Raw genomic sequence first — 24577 nt, 5'->3', positions numbered from 1 at the left:
ATAGATTCCGTGAGTCACAAGATGAAGTATTATACCCTTCGGCCTTCAGAGCTAACGCAAACTTCATGGAGAGTACATGTTTGATTAGTTTGACCTCTGACATTCGCTCGCTTTTACGTCTGTTTTTCTTGGTTTCGGCAAGATTTTCATCATGCCAAAGAGAAAAAGACAATTTCAAAATCTCACTAACATAAAAAAGAAGAAAATTGGCTCAAATAAGAGTTCAGAAGTGGGTAGTATCGGCAATATTAGCATAGTTAGTGAAGGATGAAGGAGCGACTGTCTCGCCTGACCAGGAGCCTAAAGAAGCAAGATATTGAGCTAAGGGGTCTTCATTTATGATCAAGTTATGATAGATAACATTGTTTTGATTTATTAATATCCAAAAAATAACCTGATATTAATATAAAAAAATAACATATTAGGATATTAATACTGTATTGTCTTTGTAAAGATACAAAGGAAAACTTATTTACAGTACCTTCAAATTCTATCTTTTCTCTTAGTTTTAAAGATATGCAGTAGCATTGAAATTTAGTATATAACTTAGAAAGACATTATAAAACAATAAAATAGAGCCCTTTTTTTCAATTTTTGTTTCATATTTTTTTCCTGTAATTCATAGGGTTTATTTTTTTTACCAAGATTAAAAAATTCATATCTAGTAAAAATTACTTGAAAAAAAAAAAAAAAACACTATTTGATTGAGGTCTACATCAGGTCTATATAGGGTAGATTTAAGTGAATATCTAAGGCCGTATGATTATTTCTTGCATCTTGTCCCAATTAGCATTTGGCAAGATTGAAAACTTGATGACGATGTTGTTAAATTCCTTGTTGTTCCAACACGAATACTTACCGAGAATTACTTCCTTAGGAGGGTCCTTGACCTCTCTCAATCTCGACCAAGATTTCCCGCGTTACCCCCCCTATCTCGCTCCAGATAGTTTCTACCCCCGCCGCCAGGATAAGCCCTGCGGCCCGGATTAGGGCAGGTCGCTGCTTTCCCGGGTCAGGATGCTCATTAAGTTCTTGGTCGTGAGATGTGAAACATCTCACCCTCTCGCTTAACTCTCGATCCTTTGGCGCGTTGTGATCCCACGTGTTTCCAGTGTGGGGACTTGTGTTTTTTCTGCGATAGTGCGTTTTCGCAAAGTGTTCTCAGTACGTTCCCCTTGCGTATATCCAGTGTTCCTGTAACTCGTTAGTGTTGGCCCTTCGTGTGCGAACGATGGAGCATGTGCGTCGTTGTCCTGGTCCTAGAGCAGGAAAGTCGTGTGGGGCTTTCCTCTCTAAGCCAGAAGTGGACCCTCATTCCCTTGTTCCACGTGCAGGGGTAAAGTTTGTTCCTCCTCGGACACGTGTCCCGAGTGCGTGAGTTGGGACGGCATTCAGTGGGTACGGTATAGTACCAAGAAAAAGAAGTCGTCGAAGCGTTCCCCCAAGAAAGTGAGTGGCGTGTCCTCTTTACAGTCGGTCAGTGATCGGTCCGACGAAGCCTCGGCCTCTCCGTCTCCTTCGCAGAGGAGTGGGCAACAAGCCCCCAGTGTTATTGTTAGCCATAGTGTTCTCCCCAGTGAACCCAGTGTGAGGGAGGAACCAAGGGCTGGCCCCTCTGGAGAGAACGGAAGGACCGCTAGTGCTTCGGGGGAATCGGGCCACGTGGCAGGGGATCACGCTTCCTCAGAAGACCCAGTGTGGGGCAGTGTGGCTATTTCAGACTCCCCCCCGCCCTCGTGGGCCGGTGCGTCGGGTTCTCCCCCGCCAGAGGACAACCACGCTAGAGTTCGTCGCCCGAGTAGCGATGCCTTCGGGTGGAAATTGCCGAAGACTCCGGGGAGGTCACCGCTAAGGATGGACGTGTCCCTGGGTCCCTGGCCTCCTAGCAGGGACAGAGTAGACTCGGTGCCCTCGATCTCTACAGCAGTTCCCGAGGACTTCCTCCAGCACCCTGTCTCGGACGATCGACGGCGAAGAGCCTCCCCCGCGCATCACTCGGGCAGTCGTTACGCGAGGAACGTGGCGCCCTCGGACTCTTCGGAAGCAGACTCATCCTCCGGGGGAGAACGCAGGGAGAAACGGCACCGGAAGAGAGAGCGGACCGATAGTGATCGTTCCCGCTCCAGGTCGAGGTCGCGGCACAACAGGAAGCGCCCACGCTCTCACTCCCGTAAGTACATGAGGGAGGTCTCTCCCGGCGGCGAATGGGTCTACGTCCCCTCAGGAGAGTCCAGAAAGCACCGCTCTCCAGACTCTCGGTCCAGTGAACGAGCCTCTAGGTTGTCACTGCCTACATACAACCTAGAACCGCTCGACCTGCCACGCAGGAAGGACCTCGCTCTTAGGCACAAGTCCTCGAGGCCTCCGGTTCACCCCGCCCAGCGGGGGGAAGCGCGCTTCCGAGAAGACAGCCCGACCGAACCAGCCCAGCTGGGGCGGTCGTCGAGCAGGAAGGACCGGTTTCCGGGGTCGGGTCTTCCCACCGGGACCGTGTCCTCCGCTTCCAGAGCCTTGGGGCAGTCGAAAGGCCCCCCGGAGTCGGTGGCCCCCACCCTACGGCGAGACCCAACCGCGTACGGGGCGCCCTACGGTTGTGGGACGTCCTCCCTGGGACCGAGAAGAGAACGGCCAGTTTACCGCCCAAGCACGGCGCCCCTACGCCAAGCCGAGGCCTCAGTCGACGGAGGCGAGGCTTCCCCGTCGGAGGACTCCGCCTACAGAAGGGTGGTAGGCCTCGTCAGAAGGCTCCATGGAATTCCGGAACCCTCGGCGCCTAAGGTGAATGCCTGGAGGTCGAGCCTCTTGAGATATACTCACCGTGACGTCCTTCCGAAGTCCTCCCTGGCCCTGCCTCTCGCCCCAGACCTAGTACTGGGACAAGAATACATCGACAACTTGGTGGCCAGCAGTGCGGAGGCCCCCAAGTCCCAGAGTGCCTCCAAACTCCTCCAGGGTCTCAAACTACAGGGCAAAGTTTATATCCCGGAAGGACGGCGCCCAGGCCCCTGTAGGGTGGACCCAGCCTTGGACATCCTAGGACAGGGCGGCTCGGACGAAAGGGCCTATTCAGCCCCTGTGTCCTTCTCGCCCTCTGAAGCCGGCATGATGGAGGAGATGTCAAGAGATATGGTTAACGTCTCCTCATGGTTGGACTGGTGGGCCTCCACGTTGGTTAATGTACAGGCCTCCACAGACCCCGACGACCCTGAGCAACAAGGTCTCCTGTCGGACCTTCTCACCTCCGGGGGGAAAGCCCTCAAGTTTATGGCTTATCAGGCACTCTTCTTGACGGCCAACTGGGTCCTTCGAAAGCGGGACACAGTGCTTTCCAAAGTGACAAGAAAAATCCCGGACAGAGAGGCTCGAGTGATTCGTACCCTACCCCTAGGAGGCGAGTCCCTGTTTCCGTTGAAGGAACTAGAAGTGCTGATGGAGAAGGTGTCCAAGAGGAGAGAGGCCAACGTCCCCAAACGAACATCCTCCAGGAGGCCTCCTTACAGGAGGTCAGTCTCGGATAGTGCCGTGACCCCTCAGGCTATCCCCAGCTCTTCGAGGAGGGACGCCCCCGTCTCCTCCTGGACATCAACTCCACAGCCCTCCCGCAGGGGAGCTCCAGCTTCTGCCAGCTCCTTCAGGTCAGGTTACTCCGCCTCGAAGAGAGGCAGATCAGGCCGCCCCTCTAGGAGAAGGTAGAGGGAGAGGCCCCCTACTCCCGCCCAGGCCTCGGGTTGGGGGATGCCTCAGACCTTATTGGCAAGCATGGAAAACGCATGGGGCGGATGCTTGAACGGTGTCCGTCCTGAAAGAAGGCTACAGGATCCCCTTCATAGCGGATCCACCCCCTCTTATTCCAGCCACCCAGACAGAATGGTTAGCTCCCAGGGACCCATTGAAAAGGGCTACCCTGCAAAAAAGAAGTTTCCTCCATGTTGGAGAAGGGAGCCATGGAAGAAGTCCTTCTCCCAGGGCCAGGCTTCTACAGCCGCCTGTTCCTGGTGGAGAAAGCAACGGGGGGGTGGAGACCGGTGATAGACCTGTCGGCCCTCAACAAGTTCGTCAAGAAGACGGACTTCAAGATGGACACCCCAAAATCCGTCCTGATGTCCTTGGGGGAGAAAGATTTTATGATGACGGTCGACCTCAAGGACGCGTACTTCCAGATTCCGGTCCACCCGTCGAGTCGGAAGTTCCTCTGGGTAAAATGGGGCTCCCAGATCCTGCAGTTCAGGACCCTCTGCTTCGGACTGTCGACGGCCCCTCAAGTGTTCACGAGGGTCTTCGCGACAGTCTCAGTATGGGCTCACGAACGAGGTATCCGCCTCATCAGATACCTGGACGACTGGTTGCTCCTTTCCAGCTCAAAGGCCCTCTTGGAAGAGCAAGGAAAGGACCTCCTCCGGTTCTGCAGGAGTCTGGGAATCATTATCAACCTGGAGAAATCGAACCTAACTCCATCCAACAGAATGGGGTACTTGGGGATGACGTTGGACACCGTGCAGGGGAAGGCCTTCCCCTCGGAAGACAGGATACAGAACCTCATCAAGATCATTCAGCCGTTCCTGTCAGGGCTTCCCAGGAAAGCGAAAGACTGGTAGAGGCTGATAGGTCACCTGGTCTCATTAGAGAAGCTGGTTCCCCAAGGGAAGATACGGCTCAGACCCGTACAATGGAACCTCAAGGCTCTATGGTCCCAGACAGGCTCTCAGAAAACATCGATTCCGGTCCTTCCGGACACGAAGGCAGCCTTAAAATGGTGGCGATGCCAGTCGAACTCCCTCAAGGGGATGCCCCTCGGGTCCTGTCCCCCCCCGAGTTTCTCCTGTTCACAGACGCCTCCAGCCTAGGGTGGGGAGCCCACCTGCGGGAGGAAACAGCAAGCGGGACCTGGTCGGAGACCGAAAAGCAACTCCACATCAACGTCCTGGAGCTAAAAGCAGTACAAAAGGCATGTCTGCACTTTGCAAGTCGGTTGAAGGGAAACACCGTGGCCCTAATGTGCGACAACGCCACGGTGGTAGCCTACATCAAGAAACAAGGTGGCATGAAGTCGAAGGAACTGTGCGACCTCACCGTAAACATCCTGCATTGGGCGGACGAGCACCAGGTAACACTGCTAGCAAGGTTCATCCCCGGGAAAAGGAACGTGCTAGCCGACGGCCTCAGCAGGATAGGTCAGATAGTAGGGACGGAATGGTCCCTACACCCAGAAGTGGCCAGACTCATCCTTCAACGCTGGGGCTCCCCGGTGATGGACCTCTTCGCAACGAAGCTCAACGCCAAGTTACCGATTTATTGCTCCCCGGTACCAGACGAAGGAGCAGCCCTAGAAGACGCCTTCCAGCACAGGTGGGACAACCTGGACGTATATGCCTTTCCCCCCTTCACGCTGCTAAGGCAAGTGCTCAACAGAGTAAGAACCTCCCAAAACCTAAAGATGACTTTGGTAGCGCCCTGGTGGCCGGAGAGAGAGTGGTTCGCGGATCTGAAGGACCTGGCAAGCCACCCGCCATGGCCTCTGCCCCCCAGGTCAGATCTACTGAGTCAACCTCACTTCCTCAAGTTCCACGACAACCCTCTCTCTCTTCGCCTTCACGCCTGGAGACTATCGAGCGACTCCTGAAGAAGGAGGGGTACTCCTCCTCCACAGCTAAGAGGATGTCCCTATACCTAAGAAAATCTTCTACCGTGGTCTACCAGGCGAAGTGGGCCGCCTTTACGAAGTGGTGCGCGGCAAAACACATAAGATCTCTTAAAGCCTCGGTCCCTGACATAGCTGACTTTCTCGTGTACCTTAGGGATAAAATAGAGATGTCAATCCCAGCTATTAAAGGAGTACGAGCAGCCTTAGGCCAAGTCTTTCTCCTGAAAGGCATCGACCTGGGGACCTCGAGACACATAGGGATGCTGATTAGAAGTTTCGAACAATCCTGTCCTCCTCAAGCCAGGAGAGTGCCCAGATGGGACCTGGCCAAGGTCCTGAAAATGTTGTGTCGTCCTCCCTTTGAACCACTCAGAGATATCGGGGACAAAGATCTCACCCTCAAGACAGTCTTCTTGCTAGCCTTGGCTTCGGCTAAGAGAGTAGGTGAGATCCACGGTCTCTCCTACGACGTGGCACACTCCAAAGGGTGGAGGGAGGTATCCTTCAAGTTCGTACCCTCCTTTGTAGCAAAGACTCAGAACCCAGCAGTCTGGGACCCGAGGTTTGAAGGTTTCTCAATTCCGGCCATCCCCAAGACAGGCAATACGGAAGACCTGAAGTTATGCCCAGTCAGGACGATCAGGAAATACCTGGAAAGGACGGCTCATCTCCGCCCAGGTGCCAAGAACCTCTTCGTCTCTTCAGGCGTTAATAAGAAGCAAGTGTCCAAGAACACTATTTCCTTCTGGCTGAGACAAGTCATCACTAGGTCTTATGAAGAAGACAAGGTGGCAGTACCAGGCACTCCCCGCCCCCATGACATCAGAGGCCTGAGCACTTCCTTGGCCTTTGAGAGAAACATGGCAGTGGGGCAGATCCTACAGGCCGGCACTTGGTCACACCAGTCGACCTTCATGGCCCACTATCTCAAAGACTACTCAAGAAAGTCTTTGGATGGATTCTCCATTGGGACAGTCATCGCCGCCCTCCAAGCTGTGTAGCGGCAGGCTGGAAGACGTCCCCAACAGTGAATAGACTCGTCCCTACTTCTTCAGGAGAAGACTCAGTAGAGAAGATGTGAAGAGGTAAGCCTTAAAATATAAGCGTAAGGTTTCCGCTGTTACCCCCTATCCGCTCTCTGTACCCCCGCATTCCGTAGCCCTCCAGGCACCATGTGCCAGACCAAGTGGCAGAATGGCTCTCCCGCCTCCTAAAGTATAAGTCTCCTAAGGAAGTAATTCTCGGTAAGTATTCGTGTTGGAACAAATCAAAAATTTTAAGTAATTTTTATTTTTCCTAACATACTTACCGAGAATTACTTCCGGGTAATGGCCCTCCCTTCCGTCCCCGAGTGCCATTCTTCCATTGCCGGGTTGTGCTAAACGGCGAACTTAATGAGCATCCTGACCCGGGAAAGCAGTGACCTGCCCTAATCCGGGCCGCAGGGCTTATCCTGGCGGCGGGGGTAGAAACTATCTGGAGCGAGATAGGGGGGGTAACGCGGGAAATCTTGGTCGAGATTGAGAGAGGTCAAGGACCCTCCTAAGGAAGTAATTCTCGGTAAGTATGTTAGGAAAAATAAAAATTACTTAAAATTTTTGATTTTTATAGGATTAGCATTTTATTTAATTGTGAATTTTAGAGAATAGTTTGACAAGATGCTTAGCCAAATCTGTAGCTGTTTACTTACTACTGTACTTTCAAGGGTAATACAGGAGTTATGTGTAATCCTGACAGTAGACTTATTACATTATTTGTGTTCATTGATGACCATCCATTCAATTAATTCCAATTCCCTTTAAGGAACAAGAGGTTTGCCTTGCAACATTTTTACTAGTCTGGCACTTGATGCTTTTTTTAAACATTTAAAATAGTTTTTCATGTTTAAAATTTAGTCAATTTTACAGATGTGTAATACAGTATGTATGATGTGGACCATTGAATTTTCGTACAAGCTTATTTTTAAAAGTTTGGTTTTATATTAATGCATATGTTGTCAAGATATTTCTTAGGTCATTTTCTGATTTCAGGAGGTTCCGACAGCAATAAAGGCAAGAGTAAAAAATGGAGAAAATTATTACAATTCCCACATATATCACAGTGTCTAGATATGAAAAACAGAATAGGTAAGTGCCCTTTTATTGCATCTCTGATAGTTTTGATGAAAGTAGTGAAGAATATTTAACATCTGTATTTTTGACCAGCTTTGAGATTACCCCTGTACACCATTTTTGGCATTTCCATTCATTTATACATGCTACCATACTAGATATATAAAGTTGGCTTAATTAATTCCTGTACACTTCACGGGAAGCTAAGGAAATCTCTGGTAGCAGTACATTGTAACAGATAATGCTGTTCATTCCCATACTAACAAACCTTCTGTTATTTATGTGGATTATCTTTCAGTGGAGCTGGAATGTAGCCATTAGACTTTAATTACGAGGTGGCAACCCTGCCTAATCACTTCAGCGGGTAGGCTGGGGGTTACCCAGCCGCCTCTATATATACTCTCACAGCAGTGAGGTACGTCGCATTTTCTTCTAGCTTGGTAGAGATCGGATTTGTCCTCTTTCCCTGACTGTCATTGGACTTTTTGATTTTGCTTTCTGTTTTCAGGTGTGTGTGTTCTCTCTACGATTGCCATTATGCGAACCTGTCGAGGATGGAAGGGTGCCACGTGCGGTACTTTCATGTCTTTGTTGGAGACTGACCTGCACTCTCTGTGTCCTTTGTGCAGAGGGCATTGCTGCGAGCAGGGTTCGCCCTGTGCAGAGTTTAGGGAGTGGCCTGCCTCACAATGGCAGAAATTTGGGCGGCACAGGAAGAAGGGGAAGCGCAATCTTGCTCCTTCAGGGGCGAGGAAAGTGCTTTCTTCTTCTTCGTGCATCCCCAAATCTCTTTCAAAACTTCTTGCTCGCGCTCTTCTGATGGATGATCAAGTAGGAGCGCAGACCGACTAACTCCTTGACAACCCTGGGGTACTGTGCGGGTTGTTGCTTAACCTAGAGGAGCAACTTCATCTCCCGCCGCCTGGGAGTCATTCTCCCTTTTAGATCTTTTGCAGGTGTGGTCATCCTAAGGGATTTTATGACCACTTTCAAAGGAGGAGCTGCTGCGCCTCCTTCAGCGTGGTGCTAGGAAGGACCCTTCTCCAGAGCCGTCAACATCTCACGCTCTGGAACTGTGCGAGGTCCATCTTTCACCCTCTTCTGGCCCTTCCACGCGCGGACAAGGTAAATGATCACGTTTGCCTCTCCATTGGCCTCCTGCTGACGACGAACCCTCTCTCCATCCTGGGACCTTGTCATCCCCTAACCTTCAACCTTTTGTTTCTGCCCACAGGAACCTGCAGGTTACAGGTGTAGATCTTCCGGGGACACTCATCCCCTGATCGCTGTTCGCTACAATCGGAAGATCTGACAGATCGTAGGTCATCACGATCCAAATGCTTTTCTTCCAGAAGGTGCTCGCGCTCTTTTTCCAGAAGTCGCCCACGAGACCGCAGGTCTCAATGCTCTCCTAGGAGGCGTTCCTCTTCATGAGGACAAGTCTCACGATCGCGTTCCGCATGATCACGAGCACAGTCTAGATCTAGGTCCAGAGGCTCGCGTTTTAGTTCTCTGCGATCTAGATCACGAGGACGACAATCTCATTCACGAGGGTGCCGTTCACGCTCCCGAGGGTACCGTTCACGAGAACGATGTTCATGTTCGCCAGGCCGACGCTCACGTTTGCGTGATAGGCATTCGCAACATTCACTCTCATCTCGAACGAAAACTAGACATTTTATTCACATTTTGTTCATGATTATGATCCACGCGTTTGCAATCAAGGTCTAGACCTCTCTCGTCTAGAGGTAGAGGTAGGCGTACGTGCAGTCCATCAGCTCGTAGCCCCTCAACCAGACACCGGACCTGATGATAAGAATAACCACTCCTCAGACAGGCGTTCAGCTAAACACCCAGAGTCTTTCACTGCCTGGGGAGTCTTAGCGAAGCACTTGCTTACGTGATGCTTGGAAATACGTTCCGCTTTGACACATTCTCCAACAAGAGTAGTTCCTACTCAGAGGCCTCCTCTGCTGACTTTGTCAGACGTAGGTGCCTCTCTGAGGCAGCAAGAAGGCGTTAGACCTTCCTCTTCCTGTATGGCTCCTAGTTATCCTATTGCGAGCATTTCTGCTTGTTAATCGCATCCATTGACGTGTGGAACTCGCGAACTTGCAATTTCACGAGCAAATCGACGGTTTCCCCGAGCAATTCACGAGCAAATGTGTCAGAATCGCGAGCAAGTGCGGTACGAACACCTTCGCCTCGACCCTCAGCTTCTACCTCCAGCGAAGACCGACACCCTTTCCAGAGGGTTTCAAAGAGCCGCCTAATAGGTTCACTATGTACCTTTTAGTCCGGACTTTCCTTCGCTTCCAAAGGAACGTGTTCCTCTGCCTCAGAAGTTATCACTTCCGTCGACTGGAGCTCCTTCCAGAGTTCCCCCCAAATGACACTCTCCAAGGGAAGTTAATGGTTTACCTAGAGGATCAGAACTTCCTCCATTAGTGGGTACGTTCATCACCACCCAGCTGAAGTCTGAATGTGGCTCTTCCACCGCCACAACCTCCGTTTGTTCCAGTCAAGGCAACCCCTAGGATCCCCTTGGAACCCTCGTCGAGTTCGTCAGTTGGGAGTCAAGACCCTAGGAGGAGGTCGACAGCAGACAAGATATGCATATTACCTCCAACCCCGATCGCGTGCTGAAGGACCTCAAGCCCCTGACTCTTATATGGCCAACTTACCCTTTACTCTAGTAAAGGTAAAGGAGGTCATAACTAAGAGACAGAAAAAGAGGATGAGAGACGTAACACCACCTCGTGCCAACATCATCCGCCCTAGGACGAGTAGGGACTTACGCTCGCCCAGTGAGATAACGATCAATCCCTTCAACCCTCAAGCTCCTACTGCCAAGGCTTCGTCAAGTGTCTTTAAAACATCGAAGGTTCCCCTTCCTAACACCGTGGAGGAACGTCCTGTGCGTAGGCAATCGAAGGACACTAAGACAAAACCCAAGAACATTGCGGCAAGGGAAGCTCGAATGGCTAATGTACAGAGACGGTCTCCTGTGGCGGGTCAACCCAGTGATACAGTTGACGACCCTGATCTACCACAGACTCTGGCTGTGATTCTGGAGGTGGATGACCCCTTAGATTCCGAAGACGAGGATCTTCCAAAGGCGGCCAGTCCCGACTATCTCTCTGAACAAGAGAGATGTGAGTCGGAGCACACCTTTTGGCACGTCATTTGCTTGCATGAGGGCCATCAACAGGCTGTCTACTCTTGGTTCCACCATCCAGGAAGGGAAGGATATGGTTCTCGATGAAATATTCGAGACCCAGAAGCCTTCCAGTTCCAGTGCAGCTTTACCCTGGTCTAAGGGTTTGACAGCTGCCACAAGGAAAGCTATTGTCCAGATAGCTGGAACTGCTAGTTCCTTGAGGGCAGATTCCTCCTCTCAGTCCCTTCCACTTCCTTTTGTTTTACAAAGGAAGTATTACGAGATCGAAGGGGAACCTCATGCCACCGTGTCCCTCGACCCTTCGGCAGAGTCTCTAACGAAGGGCATCCCGACTCAAACCCTCTCCTCTCTCTCGGCAGTTGAGTTCCTGAACATAGAGAGAGGGGCTAAGTACGGCATGCAGGCTGCTTCATGGCTCGATCTATGGCTAGGATCCTTGGGCTTCATGATCCGCTCCCACGATCTTTCAAAGGAGTCGGCCAGGAAGATTTTGGAGTCTTTCCTGTTGTCAGGTACCCGGACTCTTTAGTTTTTGTCGCACCACGATGTCAACCTGTGGCTGAATGCCATTCTCAAGAGAAGGGATACCATCATCGGGAAATTCCTCAAGGATGTGCCGAAGGTGTAAGTCTCCTGGTTGAGGGACTCCACCCTTGAGGGTTCTCTCTTCGTTCCAGAAGAAATAGAGAGGGCTACTGAGTGATGGAGAAAATCGTCGAACGATTCTCTCCTCCATAGGGCCATGACATCGAGTCCTTATGATAGACCTTTCCCAGTTTTCCTGGAATAAGGAAACACCTTCCACTTCTCACCCGTCAACTTCTAGGTCCTCCAGACTTCAAAGGTGTTTAAGTGGACCCATCCATCCAAAGGCCAGAGAGTGACCAAGTCCTTCAGAGGAAAGAAAGGAGGTGGCCGAGGTGTTCACTTCCAGTAGGAATGGTATTCCTTCTCACCTACCACCTGTGAGGGATGGCTACAGCACCTCTGGCATAGGTGGAAGCTCCACGGGGCAGAACCCTGGATGGTCAAAGTGATTGCCCTAGGGTATCATGTCCCGTTCATTCATTTTCTCCCTCCTCTGACTCGGGATCTTGCGCATCTAAGCTTCTATGCGAAGGGATCCTCAACACAAAGTCCAGACCATGCTGCTGAAAGGCGCTCTCCAAGAGGTTGCGGACCGGTGTCCAGGCTTCTACAGTCTAATTTTTCTGGTGAAAAAGGCGAATGGAGGCTGGAGACTAGTCATCGATCTCTCCCCCCTGAACAAGTTTGTGCAACAGACTCAGTTTAGAATGGAGACTGCAGATCATCCAAGCGGTACCTCCAAGGGACTTCATGTGCATACTGAATCAGAAGGACGCATACTTCCAGATCCCAATCCATCCGTCCTCAAGGAATTATGTAAGATTCATAAACGAGGACCAGTTCAAGGTTCTATGTTTCGGTCTCGCAACAGCTCCAGAGTGTTCGCCCTAGTGTCATTTTGGGCTCACAGGAAAGGCATCCGTCTTCTCAGATATCTGGACGACTGGCTGATTGTAGCAGACTCGTAAATGACCTTTCTTCGTTTCCGGGACATGCTTCTCGAGTTTTGGCAGCACCTGGGGGTCCTGGTAAATCACTATAAGTCATTACTGCAACCTTCACAAAGACTAATATACCTCGGTATGATGATAGATACTGTCCAAGATAAAGCCTTCCCATCGGACGAAAGAGTACACAGACTGAAGAGAGTGGCACCACCCTTCCTCAGAAAAGAAGTCCTTCCAGCTTCTTGTTGGTTGAGTGTGCTAGGTCATCTGACCTCTCTCCTCCGTCTTGTTCCAAACAGCCACCTCAGGATAAGATCCCTGTAGTGGCAGCTGAAGTCTGTGTGGAACCATCACTCCCATCTACCGGACACCCGAGTTCCCATAACTCACGATCAGGTGACGGATTTGAGTTGGTGGATGGTAGATGAAAACCTTCAACGGGGCCAGAATCTTGTAGTTCCCCCTCTGAATTTGATACTCTTCACAGATGTATCAAACAAAGGGTGGTGGGTTCGCCTGCTGCACCATACAATCTCCGGCCTTTGGTAGGAGTCAGAAAGGTACCAGCACATAAATCTTCTAGAGATGAGAGCAGCATACTTAGCTCTTCATTGGTTCCAGCAGTTGCTGGGAGGTCACTCTGTGGTGTTGATGAGCAACAACACCACAGTAGTGGCTTACATAAACAAACAGGGCGGTACCTTTTCGCAGCTTCCATGCCATCTTGTAGTAAAGGTCCTCAGATGGTCAGAAAAACATTCGGGGTCTCCATCAGCTCGATTCATTCCAGGCAAGGAATGTGCTCGCGGAAAATCCGAGCAGAGAGACTCAGATAGTAGGTTCCGAATGGGCTTTGAAGCATCAGATAGCCAACAAAGTCCTGACTTTGTGTGATTCCCTGACTGTTTGCATCTTGAGATCCCTAAAAGGACCTCCCTACGAACCCTTAGGCCATGCAACTGACCGAAACCTCACTTCAAAGATGGCGTTCCTGTCTGCTTTAGCCTCGGCAAAGAGAATCTGGGAACTGCATGGCCTCTCGTATGACATCGCCCATTCAAGGGGATGGGGTGAAGTGACACTCGGCATCATCCCTGAGTTTATTACCAAGACTCAAAATCCTGTGCTGGACCATAGATTTGGGGCCTTTTAGATTGCGAGTCTTCGTTCTGTAACCAGTGCCCCAGATCAGTTTGTACTAAGCCCAGTGAGGAGTTTGAGATACTATCTTGAATGCACTGCAGCAACATGGCCCCTATTAACACCTCTGTTTGTTACCTCAGGGAGCGTAAAGAGGAGAATCATTAAGAACATGGTTTCCTCCTGGATCCGCCAAGTAATCGAAAGAGCCTTGGCCCCCGATCCTCATCTGGCTCATCGACTTAGAGCCCATAATGTCGGGGAATCAGCAGTTCCCTGGCATTTAAACGCAACTTCTTCATGTTGCAAGTACTTCAAGTCGGCATGTGAAAGAGACAGACCACCTTCACAGCCCATTATTTAAAAGATTTGACCAACAGGAGACTCAACACGTTCACTATCAGTCTTGTGGTGGCTGCTCAACAAGTGGTTTAAGATACCTCAGGCTCCTTGGTGGACAAATAGCAGTTTGTTGAGGGCATTGGTTACCCGGGTTAAGATTGGGTTGAATGAGAAAAATGTCTGGCTTTCCTTTCTTCATATTCACCTCCCTTGGGGTACAGCTCGCAGGAAGCAATGGGATATGTCTTGTTTTCCTATATAAACTAAGAAAGGTGTTCATGCAAGACAACAACCTCTATTACACTGTATTGCAGAGGCCGCTATTATACTCATTTTGTATATTTAAGCGAGGTGTCAAAGTTTTCCTTAGACGACAGTCAGATACTGTTGTAGGTAAAACCGGGTCAATGTCCATGCCAGAACTAGGACTTCCACCCACCTAAGAGTGAGTCATCCACATGAATAACGGAAGGTTTGTTAGTATGGGAACAAATGACAAATTCGGAGATAATTTGTATTTTTACCTAGCTAATACAAACCTGGAGTTATTTATATAAATTGGCCCGTCATCACCTGCCCTAAAAGTCCTGCCTGCAATCAAAAGGGACGTCTCACTGTTGTGAGAGTATATATAGAGGTGGCTGGGTACCCCCCAGCCACCTCCAGCCTACGCACTCAAGTGGTTAGGTAGTGTTGCCACCTTGCAATTAAAGTCTAATGGCTACCTTCCAGGTCTGCTGAAAGATAATCTACATAAATAACTCGAGGTTTGTATTAGTTAGGGAAAAATACATATTATCTCTGAATTTGTCATGTTTAGCAAAAGAGAAACTGTTGGGAATGCTGTCTGAAGAACAAAGTCGTTGAGCTTGTAAACATGGTATTTTTATTCATTTTACAAAGTGCTGTATAGAAAAATGCCTTTGTTCACATGTTTATAACCTCAGAGACTTTGTTTTACAGACAGTGTTGCCAAGGTTTTACGTTGCTAAAAGCTGCGATACCTGTTACAATGTACAACTGTCATCATCTCCTTGGCTAATTGTGAAGTGTACTGGAATTAATGAAGCCAACTGTACTATCTTTATATGTAGTCCTAGTATCAGTAGTAGTTTAAAATGTTAAACTTTTTTGTAATTTATATTTATTGCAAACCATTTAATTATATTTTTCAATTATTACTTGCCAGCGTAATTTACAAAACTTAGAAGTACAATATTAGTACAGTATAGTACTGTATAGTCTTTCTGTCAGCATTTAATCCTCATTTTAGAATTTGCTGCTGGTACCTTTAAATTGTTGACTAATTCTATATCTTTTACAGATGTAAAATACAGCTTTGTAGTGGATCAGCAACCCATAGGGAGACTGCTGTTCCGACAGTATTGTGAATGTGTTAAGCCTATGTACCACAAATACAATAAGTTCTTAGATGACGTTGTAAGTTCTACCATATTTGATGCTTGCTAGAAAATTATTTGTGTTGATATACAGTATACCTCAATTTAGTACAATATTTTCATATTGTATACAAATGTAAGCTACTGTCAAGAGATATTCTTGATGTTTGGAAGTAATAATTTTATGTGTAATTCAAATAAGAGTTATGTACAACTTGGAGAAAAATTTTTTTTTCCTGCACGGATACAAACCCTCTTAATTTAATGGGTAAAGCTCCTAGTACACTTTTGTTCAGACCATATAGAAGAAGAAACTGGTGGATATGGCAACAATGAGTGGTTGCAGCATGTTTCCACCCATGCATATGCGAGGTGATGTTAGTGTCATGTTGCCACTTCGCTTTTGGTTGCCCTACGAATCAGATGTATTTGTTCTGTAACTGGAATATAAACCAACGTTATCTATAGGGTTATTACTATCGGCGAAGCTGAATGACGAGCCATTAGAGCGCTACCAGGAGGTTTGCCTCCAGGGGTTGGACTACTTTCCCTTCCGAGGGCTAGTTTTCCTCCCCAGGTGTGGGGTTGTTTCTCCCTTCCGAGGGAGAACTTTCCTGCATCTTCATCACTTCATTAACTCCGAATGCTGTTGCTGTCTTCGCCTAGACTACGCTCCCCCCTTGCTCTGTCTCTCTTCCTTCGGGGCCGGAGCATAGTCTTAGGCAAGTCTCTCCTGCGAAGTGATCACCTCTCTCGTTCGTGAGAGGGGGCCACTCATAGAGACTCCTCTTCGGAGGATTGCTACTGCTAAAGGTCAGCTTGCTGATCCACCGCCCCTCATGGGCTTCATGTGTCCCTAGACCTTGTCCTGACGATGCTGCTGCTAGTCCTTGGACTTTAGTCTTGGACTTTTCTGTGGATCGTTCGTGATCTCCATCGGTGGATGTTCGCCCTTCCAAAGTGCACATCCCAGTTACTGATCGTCCTACCAGCTGACCTGCCGACCGACCATCACCATTCCTGTTCCCGGTACAGCCTCCTGAGGCCCTACCTAAGATTGCAGCTGCGCGCCAACACTCTCCAGCTCGCCAGCACCCTGCAGTGCACCAGCTCTCGCCAACAACTCGTCAGCGCTTTACAGTGTGCCCACGCTCTCTAGCTCGTCAGCATTCTACAACGCTTCGGCCTTCATCTGCTCAACCTCGGCACCGAGAGCAACGTTTTCCAGCTCGCCAGCGCTCACCAGCCAACCTACGATCGCCGGCGCAACAGAGCCTTCCGGAACCTCAGCGCGTGCCCACAAAACTAGATAAATAGCGTAGGTTTGTATTCCAGTTATTGAATAAATGACAAATTCATAAATAATTTTTATTTTTCCTAACGACACAAACCTTAGCTATTTATACAAAATTGCTTTCCAGCCCTATCCCCCTTGAAGTCCTACCTCCAAGCAAAGTGTGTGAGTGGGAGCAGTAGCAAGCTACCCCCCCTATCCCCGCTAACTAGCGGTATGGGTAGTTAACCCTCACTAAATTTTAATGGCTCGTTATTTCAGCTTTGCAGAAAGTGATACCCCTAAATAAATAGCGAAGGTTTGTATCGTTAGGAATAATACAGATGGTTTATGAATTTGTCATATTTTACTAAATTGCACAGGCCGCTAATATATTCAGTTTGTATATTTTAGAGAGGTGTCAAAGTTTTCCCTAGATCACAGTCATATACTGTACTTGGTAAAACTGGGTCAATGTCCAAGCCAGATCTAGGACTTCCACCCACCTAAGAGTGAGTCATCCACACAAATAACTGAAGGTTTGTTAGTATGGGAACAAATGATAAATTTGGAGATAATTTGTATTTTTCTCTAACTAATACAGACCTGGAGTTATTTAAATAAATTGCCCGCCATCACCTGTCCCCAGAAGTCCTGCCTGCAGTAATAAGTGATGTCTCTCACCACTGTGAGAGCCACCCCTTGCCTACCCGCTCAAGCGGTTAGGCAGGGTTGCCATCTCGCAATTAAAGTCAAATGGCTACCTCTAGCTGCCGCTGAAAGAATATCCACATAAATAACTCCAGGTTTGTATTAGTTATGGAAAATTTACAAATTATCTCCGAATGTGTCATTTTTACATATGGTCATACCTTTTTTCTTGTTTCATAAGGTTGGTAATGATAGTGTTAGCCGGAGTGTGCGCATGCAAATACTCACTTACAAATGCATATACTCTCACATCCATTCAACACAAAATTATTTCTTTTATATTCATTATAGATTTTTATTTTAGCATTCACTAAATTTGCTGTCATTTTGATGAAAATTATTAAAATGCATCAATACATATTTTATGAAGCCATCAAAAACAAAAAAGTTCTTTACATGTGTTTATCATTTTTTATTTTTACCATTTTTTTATATATTCATTACACTTCTTTGAGATTTCATTATTGAGATTAGCCTATGAGATTTCATTATTTGATATTAATCTCCATTTCAAGGACATTCCTTTGATGTATGAATATTGGGTAATTTAGTTCGTAATAAATGAGCAAGTATTAGTTTGATGATAAAAGCACAATACTTATGATGCAGCTGTCGTCCTTTGACAGCATTTCCCGAACACTTTGTGGGTTAAGAGGTCTGTTCCTTGCAGCTTGTCCTTCCCTATCTTGCTTGTTAACACACGTCGAGGATTCAAGATCAGAATCCATTTTTGGTTGTTATAAGTAATTATGAGAACTCTTATAGTCTCTTTTGGAGAAGCTTTGATGGTTCCCCTCTCAAAGCCCATGACATTCATGGTGTTGTCACAACTTGAGCATTTTGCAATACCCACTCAGAGAGACTTATTTTGAGAGCCTTCACATCACAGGAAGAAGGGTCTAGAACCCTCCCAGGACTCACCATAATCACTGGTTTGCTACAACCATAGCTTCCCGCAAGACCCAAAATTCACCTTTTTATGACAACTGATTTGACACACTTTCATCACTCGAGAAAGGCCTTATGCCTTAGAAGAATTACTTTATTTGATTTACCTTGTCATCCCAGTGTTTCCAACCTATTTGTCAACACCGAATTAAAGAGGAGAGTAACCAGAATATAATTTCTCATTGACTAAGAGAGTTTATTATGAGGTCCACAATCCTTGGGAGAAGTGTCTATCTTGGCATCTGCCAGGGCTCATGATATCCGTGGTCTCACTGCAAATATTTCTTTCTACATAATGGTATTGCAGGAACTTGGAAGAGTAAGACATACTTTTCCTGCTCACTATTTGAACAATGGTGCCTGCAAGACCCTAGACATCTGCTCTCTAGTCTCTTTAGTGGCTGCCCAGTAGTTGATGTAGAAACTATGCTTTTGTAGCACAGTTGTCCTACTTTTAGCTTATTAGTTACAGCACTTATTTATACCTGATGTGAAATAGTGAGTGCCCAAAACCTGAAACCTCTGCAGCACAGTTATACCAGTGTCATCTCATCAGTTACTTATTAATACCTGATGTGGGAGCCAAATGTAAGTGATCTTTCTCCCCATCCTAACTGGTGGCCATGGGAGTATCATCACTAATTGACACTCAAGCAGGTGAGCACACCTCTTTGTATCCTGTATTATGGAATTTAGCTATGATTTTATAATATGTATGATTGTCTGTTTCAAAGCATATTTCTATCTTTATAGGTCAGGGATAATGTCATTCCTTTTCATGTCACTAGAGGATTTAGGTACGCCTCTACCTCTTATCAGAGCCGGGCATGACTTTTCGGGGTCTATGGTCAATCAGACAGCTTTTTCTACCATTGAGATGACTCCCACCTAAGGAAGACTCCCCATTAAATTGACGAGGGGTTGTATCCTTGCGGGAACAAACCACAAATTTTAAAGATAATTTGTGTTTGTCCTAACTATATACCCCTGATTTTATTTATATTGCCTGTCTGTGCCACCCCGCAACCCGACCAGAAGAAAAATTTATGATGTGATTCTAGTGTTACCTTGCTGATTCGTGCAACTATGTAATTGTTGCCATATCCAGTTTTTTTTTTTTATGGTCTCAACAAAAGTCACTAAGAGCTTAACCCATTAAAAGTGTTTGTATATTTAGGTAAAATACAAATTGCCTTTAAAATTTGTAGTTTTCTTATTGTTTTAATTCTAGATAATTTGAATTGAATAATTAAGCTAGACATCTCTTATATATAAGTGACTGCAAGAAATAACTGTAAACTTTTTCTATTTGATAAAATGTTATCCTTTCTCCTTAGGAACGATATCAGATTGAAGTAGATGAAAAAAGACAAGAAGCTGCGCATATTATTTTTAACAAATATTTACAACAAACGGTAAGTTCAGATTTTACCACCTCCCTTTCTTTCTTAAAGAAAATTTAATGATTCTTATTTTGTATGTTTTGATTTGAATAGATTGTGCTATTGCTATGGAAATTAAAGTAGCTTATTTTATGTTGTGTATTTTTTTTTTTTTCACTCTGGAATATGTATGCTAATACAAATATGGGAAATAGTAGGTACGCAAGGATTTCAGATTTATCTTCCATTCATTTGATTATACACATTCACATTATGGAGCTGAAGAATTTCAATTTTGCTTGTGAACAATTGTCTACATACCAAACTTTATTAGCTTTTCTTTCCCTTTCTATGTGTTGATAATTAACTTGTTCCTATGCTAATGCAAAAGCTAATGCAAAACTTTCATTCTTTAGAATGAGGACTGTCTTTAGCAGAGCTTGATTGGTAACTGAATTTGTTGATCGGGTAGTCAACAACAGGTCGTGCATGTTGGCAAGTAGCCATGGCCACCCCCTGTTTAATGCTTCACTTTATTGTTAGACGCAATGAGTATGGATATAACGAGTACCAATGTACTGTTGCGCTCTATCCAAAGGCTTTGATCTATTTCTTTTACTTTTTAGAAAGTGAATGGTGGGTGTTGATAGTGAATATGAATAAGCAAGAGATTCATACTTTGTGGTGAAAGGGTGAATGCTGCAATCAGTTTAGGGTTAGACTAGCTATAGATCCACACTTTCTTTTTGCTTCTTGTAGTGGGTGTGATTGTTTGGAATTATCCCTTGTGTGGATCCTGTCCTCCTGCGCAGTGGCAAGCTTATGCTTTGCAGGGGAAGAGGAGAGCTAAGCCTTCTTTGGTGTCGGTATTGGTAACGCAACGCCCAATATGTCACCAAGGAAGACTTTTACCTCTTTCTTTCCCTCATTAAGTGTGCCTGCTATTGTGACTTTTATGCATACGTCACTGAGGAGTAAGCTGCTGAAGCAGGGAGGGCTTAGATCTGTGTCAGGGTTTTTCAAGCTGAGTTGAGTACAAATATGGTTTAACCCTAGGAAAATTGCTAGCAAACGTGTTTCAATTGTTTCTGGATTCAAGCTTCCACTTGGCCTATGTGAAAGCCCTCGAAATCTTGTGCGGAGACATCATCAGGCCACAGCCTTTTCCAGAGTTCAAGGTGTGCTTTGAAACCTCCCGCCAAGCTGTATCGAGGATTTTGAGGCATAACACAACATTGAAATGTTCTTTCCAAAATTCACGAATTTTGAAACGTCTCGTGAAGAGATATTTCGTGTAGTGTCATAAAGTTGAAAATCACTTTCTGGTCCATGGGCTGGAGGAGAGTGGTCGTGTTAGGTGGAAGATAGAGAACCTTGATGAATGAAAAATCCTCGAGGCCAGGAGGGTGAGCTGGGGCATTGTCCAACACCATCAGGCATTTCAAGGGGAGGCTCCTCTCTTCCAAATATTTCCTCACAGTTGGACCGAAACAAAGGTTTACCAACTCGGTGAACAAGATTCTTGTTACCCAGGCTTTGGCATTTAGACCTCCACATCACCAGATGCTTCTCCTTAATCACTTTGTGGGCTTTAAAGGCTCAAGGAGTAGAAGTGATACATCAGCAGGGGTTTCACCTTACAATCCCTACTGACATTTTCATAGAGTGCATGGGTAACCCTGTCCTTCATAAGCTTATGCCCGGGTAGCTTCTTTTCTTCTGTTGTGATGAACGTCCGATGAGGCATTTTCTTTCAGAAAAGCCCAGTTTTGTCAAAGTTGAAGACTTTCTGGGGACTGTAACCTTCCTGAACAGTCAACTCATCGAACGTCTTAACAAAGGCTTTGGCCACTTTTCTGTCCAAGCTTGCAGCCCCCCCATTACGCACCACCTAATGAACGCCAGACCGTCTCTTAAGTTTTTCAAACCACTCATGAGAAGCCTTGAACTCTGGGGGTTGCCTGCTTCGATGCCCCTTCTCCTGCATCGTCTTCGGCTTGAGCATACACAAGATCACTGAAAATGGCTCTGGCCTTTTGGCAGATCATTGTTTCGTGGATCATGTCACCAGCGATTTCCTTGTCCCAAATCCAGACAAGCAGCAGTCTCTCCATCTCATCGTGGACACGGCTCCTCTTGCTGGAAAAAACAGTTACGCCCTTAGAAGGTGTTGCTACTTTGATGGCTTCCTTCTGTTTCAGGATCGTTCCTATCGCTGATGGATACTGGCCGTATTCCTTCGCGATCACACTTAAGAGGATCATCCGCCATTAAAGCCAAAATCGTTGAATATCATTGTATTTCTATAATTTCAAAATATGTTATTTCTATTATTACTCTGATGATTCTGTATAAATATTATTGGCATCAGACAAAAGTTTTTTCTTATGATTAAAGATAAAAAAATTCATTTTTCTTATTGTTCAATTTTTCTCAAAGAATACTGCATTGACTTAGATATTCATTGCTATGAATAATGCTTATGAGAGAGTGGAAATATTGCTCAGGAGGATTTTCTTTATCTTTGTGTTTTTTTATTTTAATATATGTTTTTCAAATTTGAAAATTATACAAAATTTCAAATAACCTTACAATTTAAATTCTGACTAAATTCTTGCGCTTTTATTTCTCTTTCCAATAATGGCTTTGGATTTTAAATATCTCTAAATATTGTAGAGAAAAGTTTTGAATGTCAATAACTGTGAAACCGAGATATCGGCCCTCAAAGTTTTGCAACAAGAATATGAAGAAACATATCAGAATATCATCATTAAATACTATTTCCATTGTCAATGATAATTAGAAACTATTCTCAATTACTTTAAAATAATCAAACTTACTTACTATATAGCTTTCTCTGCTAATTACTGTAAACATGGCCAAAGTCAGCCACCCCCATATTTTAAGGGAGTACTACTCACTCAAGGTGAGGGTATCAGAAGGTGCCACTGCCTGCTTTGTTGCATAGTACATTCTTACAAGGTCTATCTTTTCTCTATACTTAGATAGGAGTCTTCTTTTGCTTTTAGGCATGATGAGGATACCACTATAGTTCACTAGCACTATAAATAGCAAAAAAAAATTGTGACCACACCAAGGGTGAAAGGCTCAACAATTCTTTTCACTAGTGGTTTCTGGTATTCACTGAGACAATGAGAGAAAGTGTTGAGTTGCCAAACATGCTATTTATAGTGTGATATTTTCCCCTATTCTAAAAGAATACCGTACTTATCGTAAGTTACCATGAGTTCGAAAACATGGTGTCGCGTTACTGTGATGACCCCTGTTGTGCCATATACCTCTAGCACAAAAAACAATTCTGTTGATTATGCCCGAATTAGTATGATACTTTCTCACGAGACTCTTCAGTTGTGGTGCAGTTCACTGCCAAAGATTCACGATTTTTGATGTCCTAAAGTATATCCATGAAAATTATTGGATGACGATCCCTTTAACCGTATGCCAGCCTCATATTTCTTGATTATTTCCATGTTCGTCTCTACAGTATAGAAAGGATCATCCTCTTTTTTCCCTGCACATCAGCAACTTTCTTTGGACCCATGGCTAATAAAGTAACGTAATATTGCAACTCAATACAGTACAATACAGTAGTCACGAAAGTGAAATCACAAACACAAAGTCAATGCATATGATACCGCTGCTGAAACGAAGTGAGCGAGAGATGCCAATGCATAGATGCATGATGGGATACAGTACAGTAGATGCTGACCAATAGGAGAGAAAAATTTTATGGCGGTAATTAGTATCGGAGTAGGGAGATAACTAATGGGAGAGCTGGAGGATGGTGGCAAGTTTACGGGCTGGTGGCTCATGAATTTTAAAATCAGTCTCGGGGACGGTCGGGCTCTCGTACTGTACCCCGTTTCGTTGCGCAAAACATTTTTCGCATTGTGAGTCTTAAAATTCTTCGCATCTCATTTCGCAGCGTGAAAATTTCGTAAGCAGATTCTTTCGTATCGAGAGTTATGATTGTAATTAACTTCCTTAGTATTCACTCGACGATGGTAGATAAGCTCTCACCTAGCTTTTTTGGGTAAAAAATTACAATGGAAACAGTCAAATTTCCTTTTAATCATCATATAATGAAATACAAGAGGGTATCCAATAATGGCCACTGATGTGCAGATACAGGTAGTCGCCGACTTACGACCGAGATAGGGACCGAGAGATGAGTCGCCGTATGTCGAACTAGAAAAGTGAAGTTTCCGTAGATTTATTTTGATACGTTATGATTCGGCAATCATCTGGATCATATTTTGTCAATATTTTCTTACTGTCTTATCGTTATTCCATTTTCTTGTTTCATAGGATATCATATGCTCTATAAATGCATTTTTGTATTCTATTTATTAATTTTGGAAGCATTTTACAATCGAGTACTGAAAATTTTGTTTACCTTTGGCTATGATCAGCTGATCTGAAAGTGCCTCTACCTACCGTATCAAAATATGACGTACATACGTATGGCATATTATTTTATCATTTCTTAACTTATTAGAAATATCTTCATGATGAATATTACATCAACGCCAATATGTTACAGGAAATCAGTTTCCATACAGTTCGTCTAATCATTAGGTATAATGCGAAATCGTTGTAGCTCTTTCTGTGTGTGTGTGTGTGCTCGCTCTCGCAATCGCATATGGGTAGTTAATTTTTAAAGCTTCATACAGTATTCTAGTTCAATATTAAGCCTTTTTATTTCATTAGACATTACTGTGTTTAATTGTGATTTATTAAAGAACGTTTATATTTTATTTTTCAATTTTTTGAGCATATCAATAATCAACAAATACTTTCGATTTACTTTCGGTTGGCATCAGCTGATCTCAAGGTGACGCTGCCGTATTACTATTATGAGCACATATATAATGCGAATAACACATTTATAT

General features: G+C 45.6%; 1 protein-coding gene across 3 annotated transcripts in view; it reads left to right on the top strand.

Annotated features, from left to right (window-relative positions):
• Positions 1-24577, top strand: part of Gprk2 (G protein-coupled receptor kinase 2) — a 180357-nt gene that overhangs the window by 17256 nt on the left and 138524 nt on the right. For 2 of the 3 annotated variants that reach the window (XM_068370489.1, XM_068370486.1), the window contains exons 2-4: positions 7672-7767; positions 15275-15390; positions 19620-19697. In XM_068370489.1, the coding sequence (XP_068226590.1) occupies positions 7672-7767; positions 15275-15390; positions 19620-19697 (290 nt within the window). The remainder of the gene's footprint in view (positions 1-7671; positions 7768-15274; positions 15391-19619; positions 19698-24577) is intronic. The other variant, XM_068370488.1, reaches the window with a different exon arrangement.

Source organism: Palaemon carinicauda, chromosome 3, assembly GCF_036898095.1.
Source record: "Palaemon carinicauda isolate YSFRI2023 chromosome 3, ASM3689809v2, whole genome shotgun sequence".
NCBI classification, from domain to species: domain Eukaryota; kingdom Metazoa; phylum Arthropoda; class Malacostraca; order Decapoda; family Palaemonidae; genus Palaemon; species Palaemon carinicauda.
This window is presented reverse-complemented; position numbering and strand designations above follow the sequence as displayed.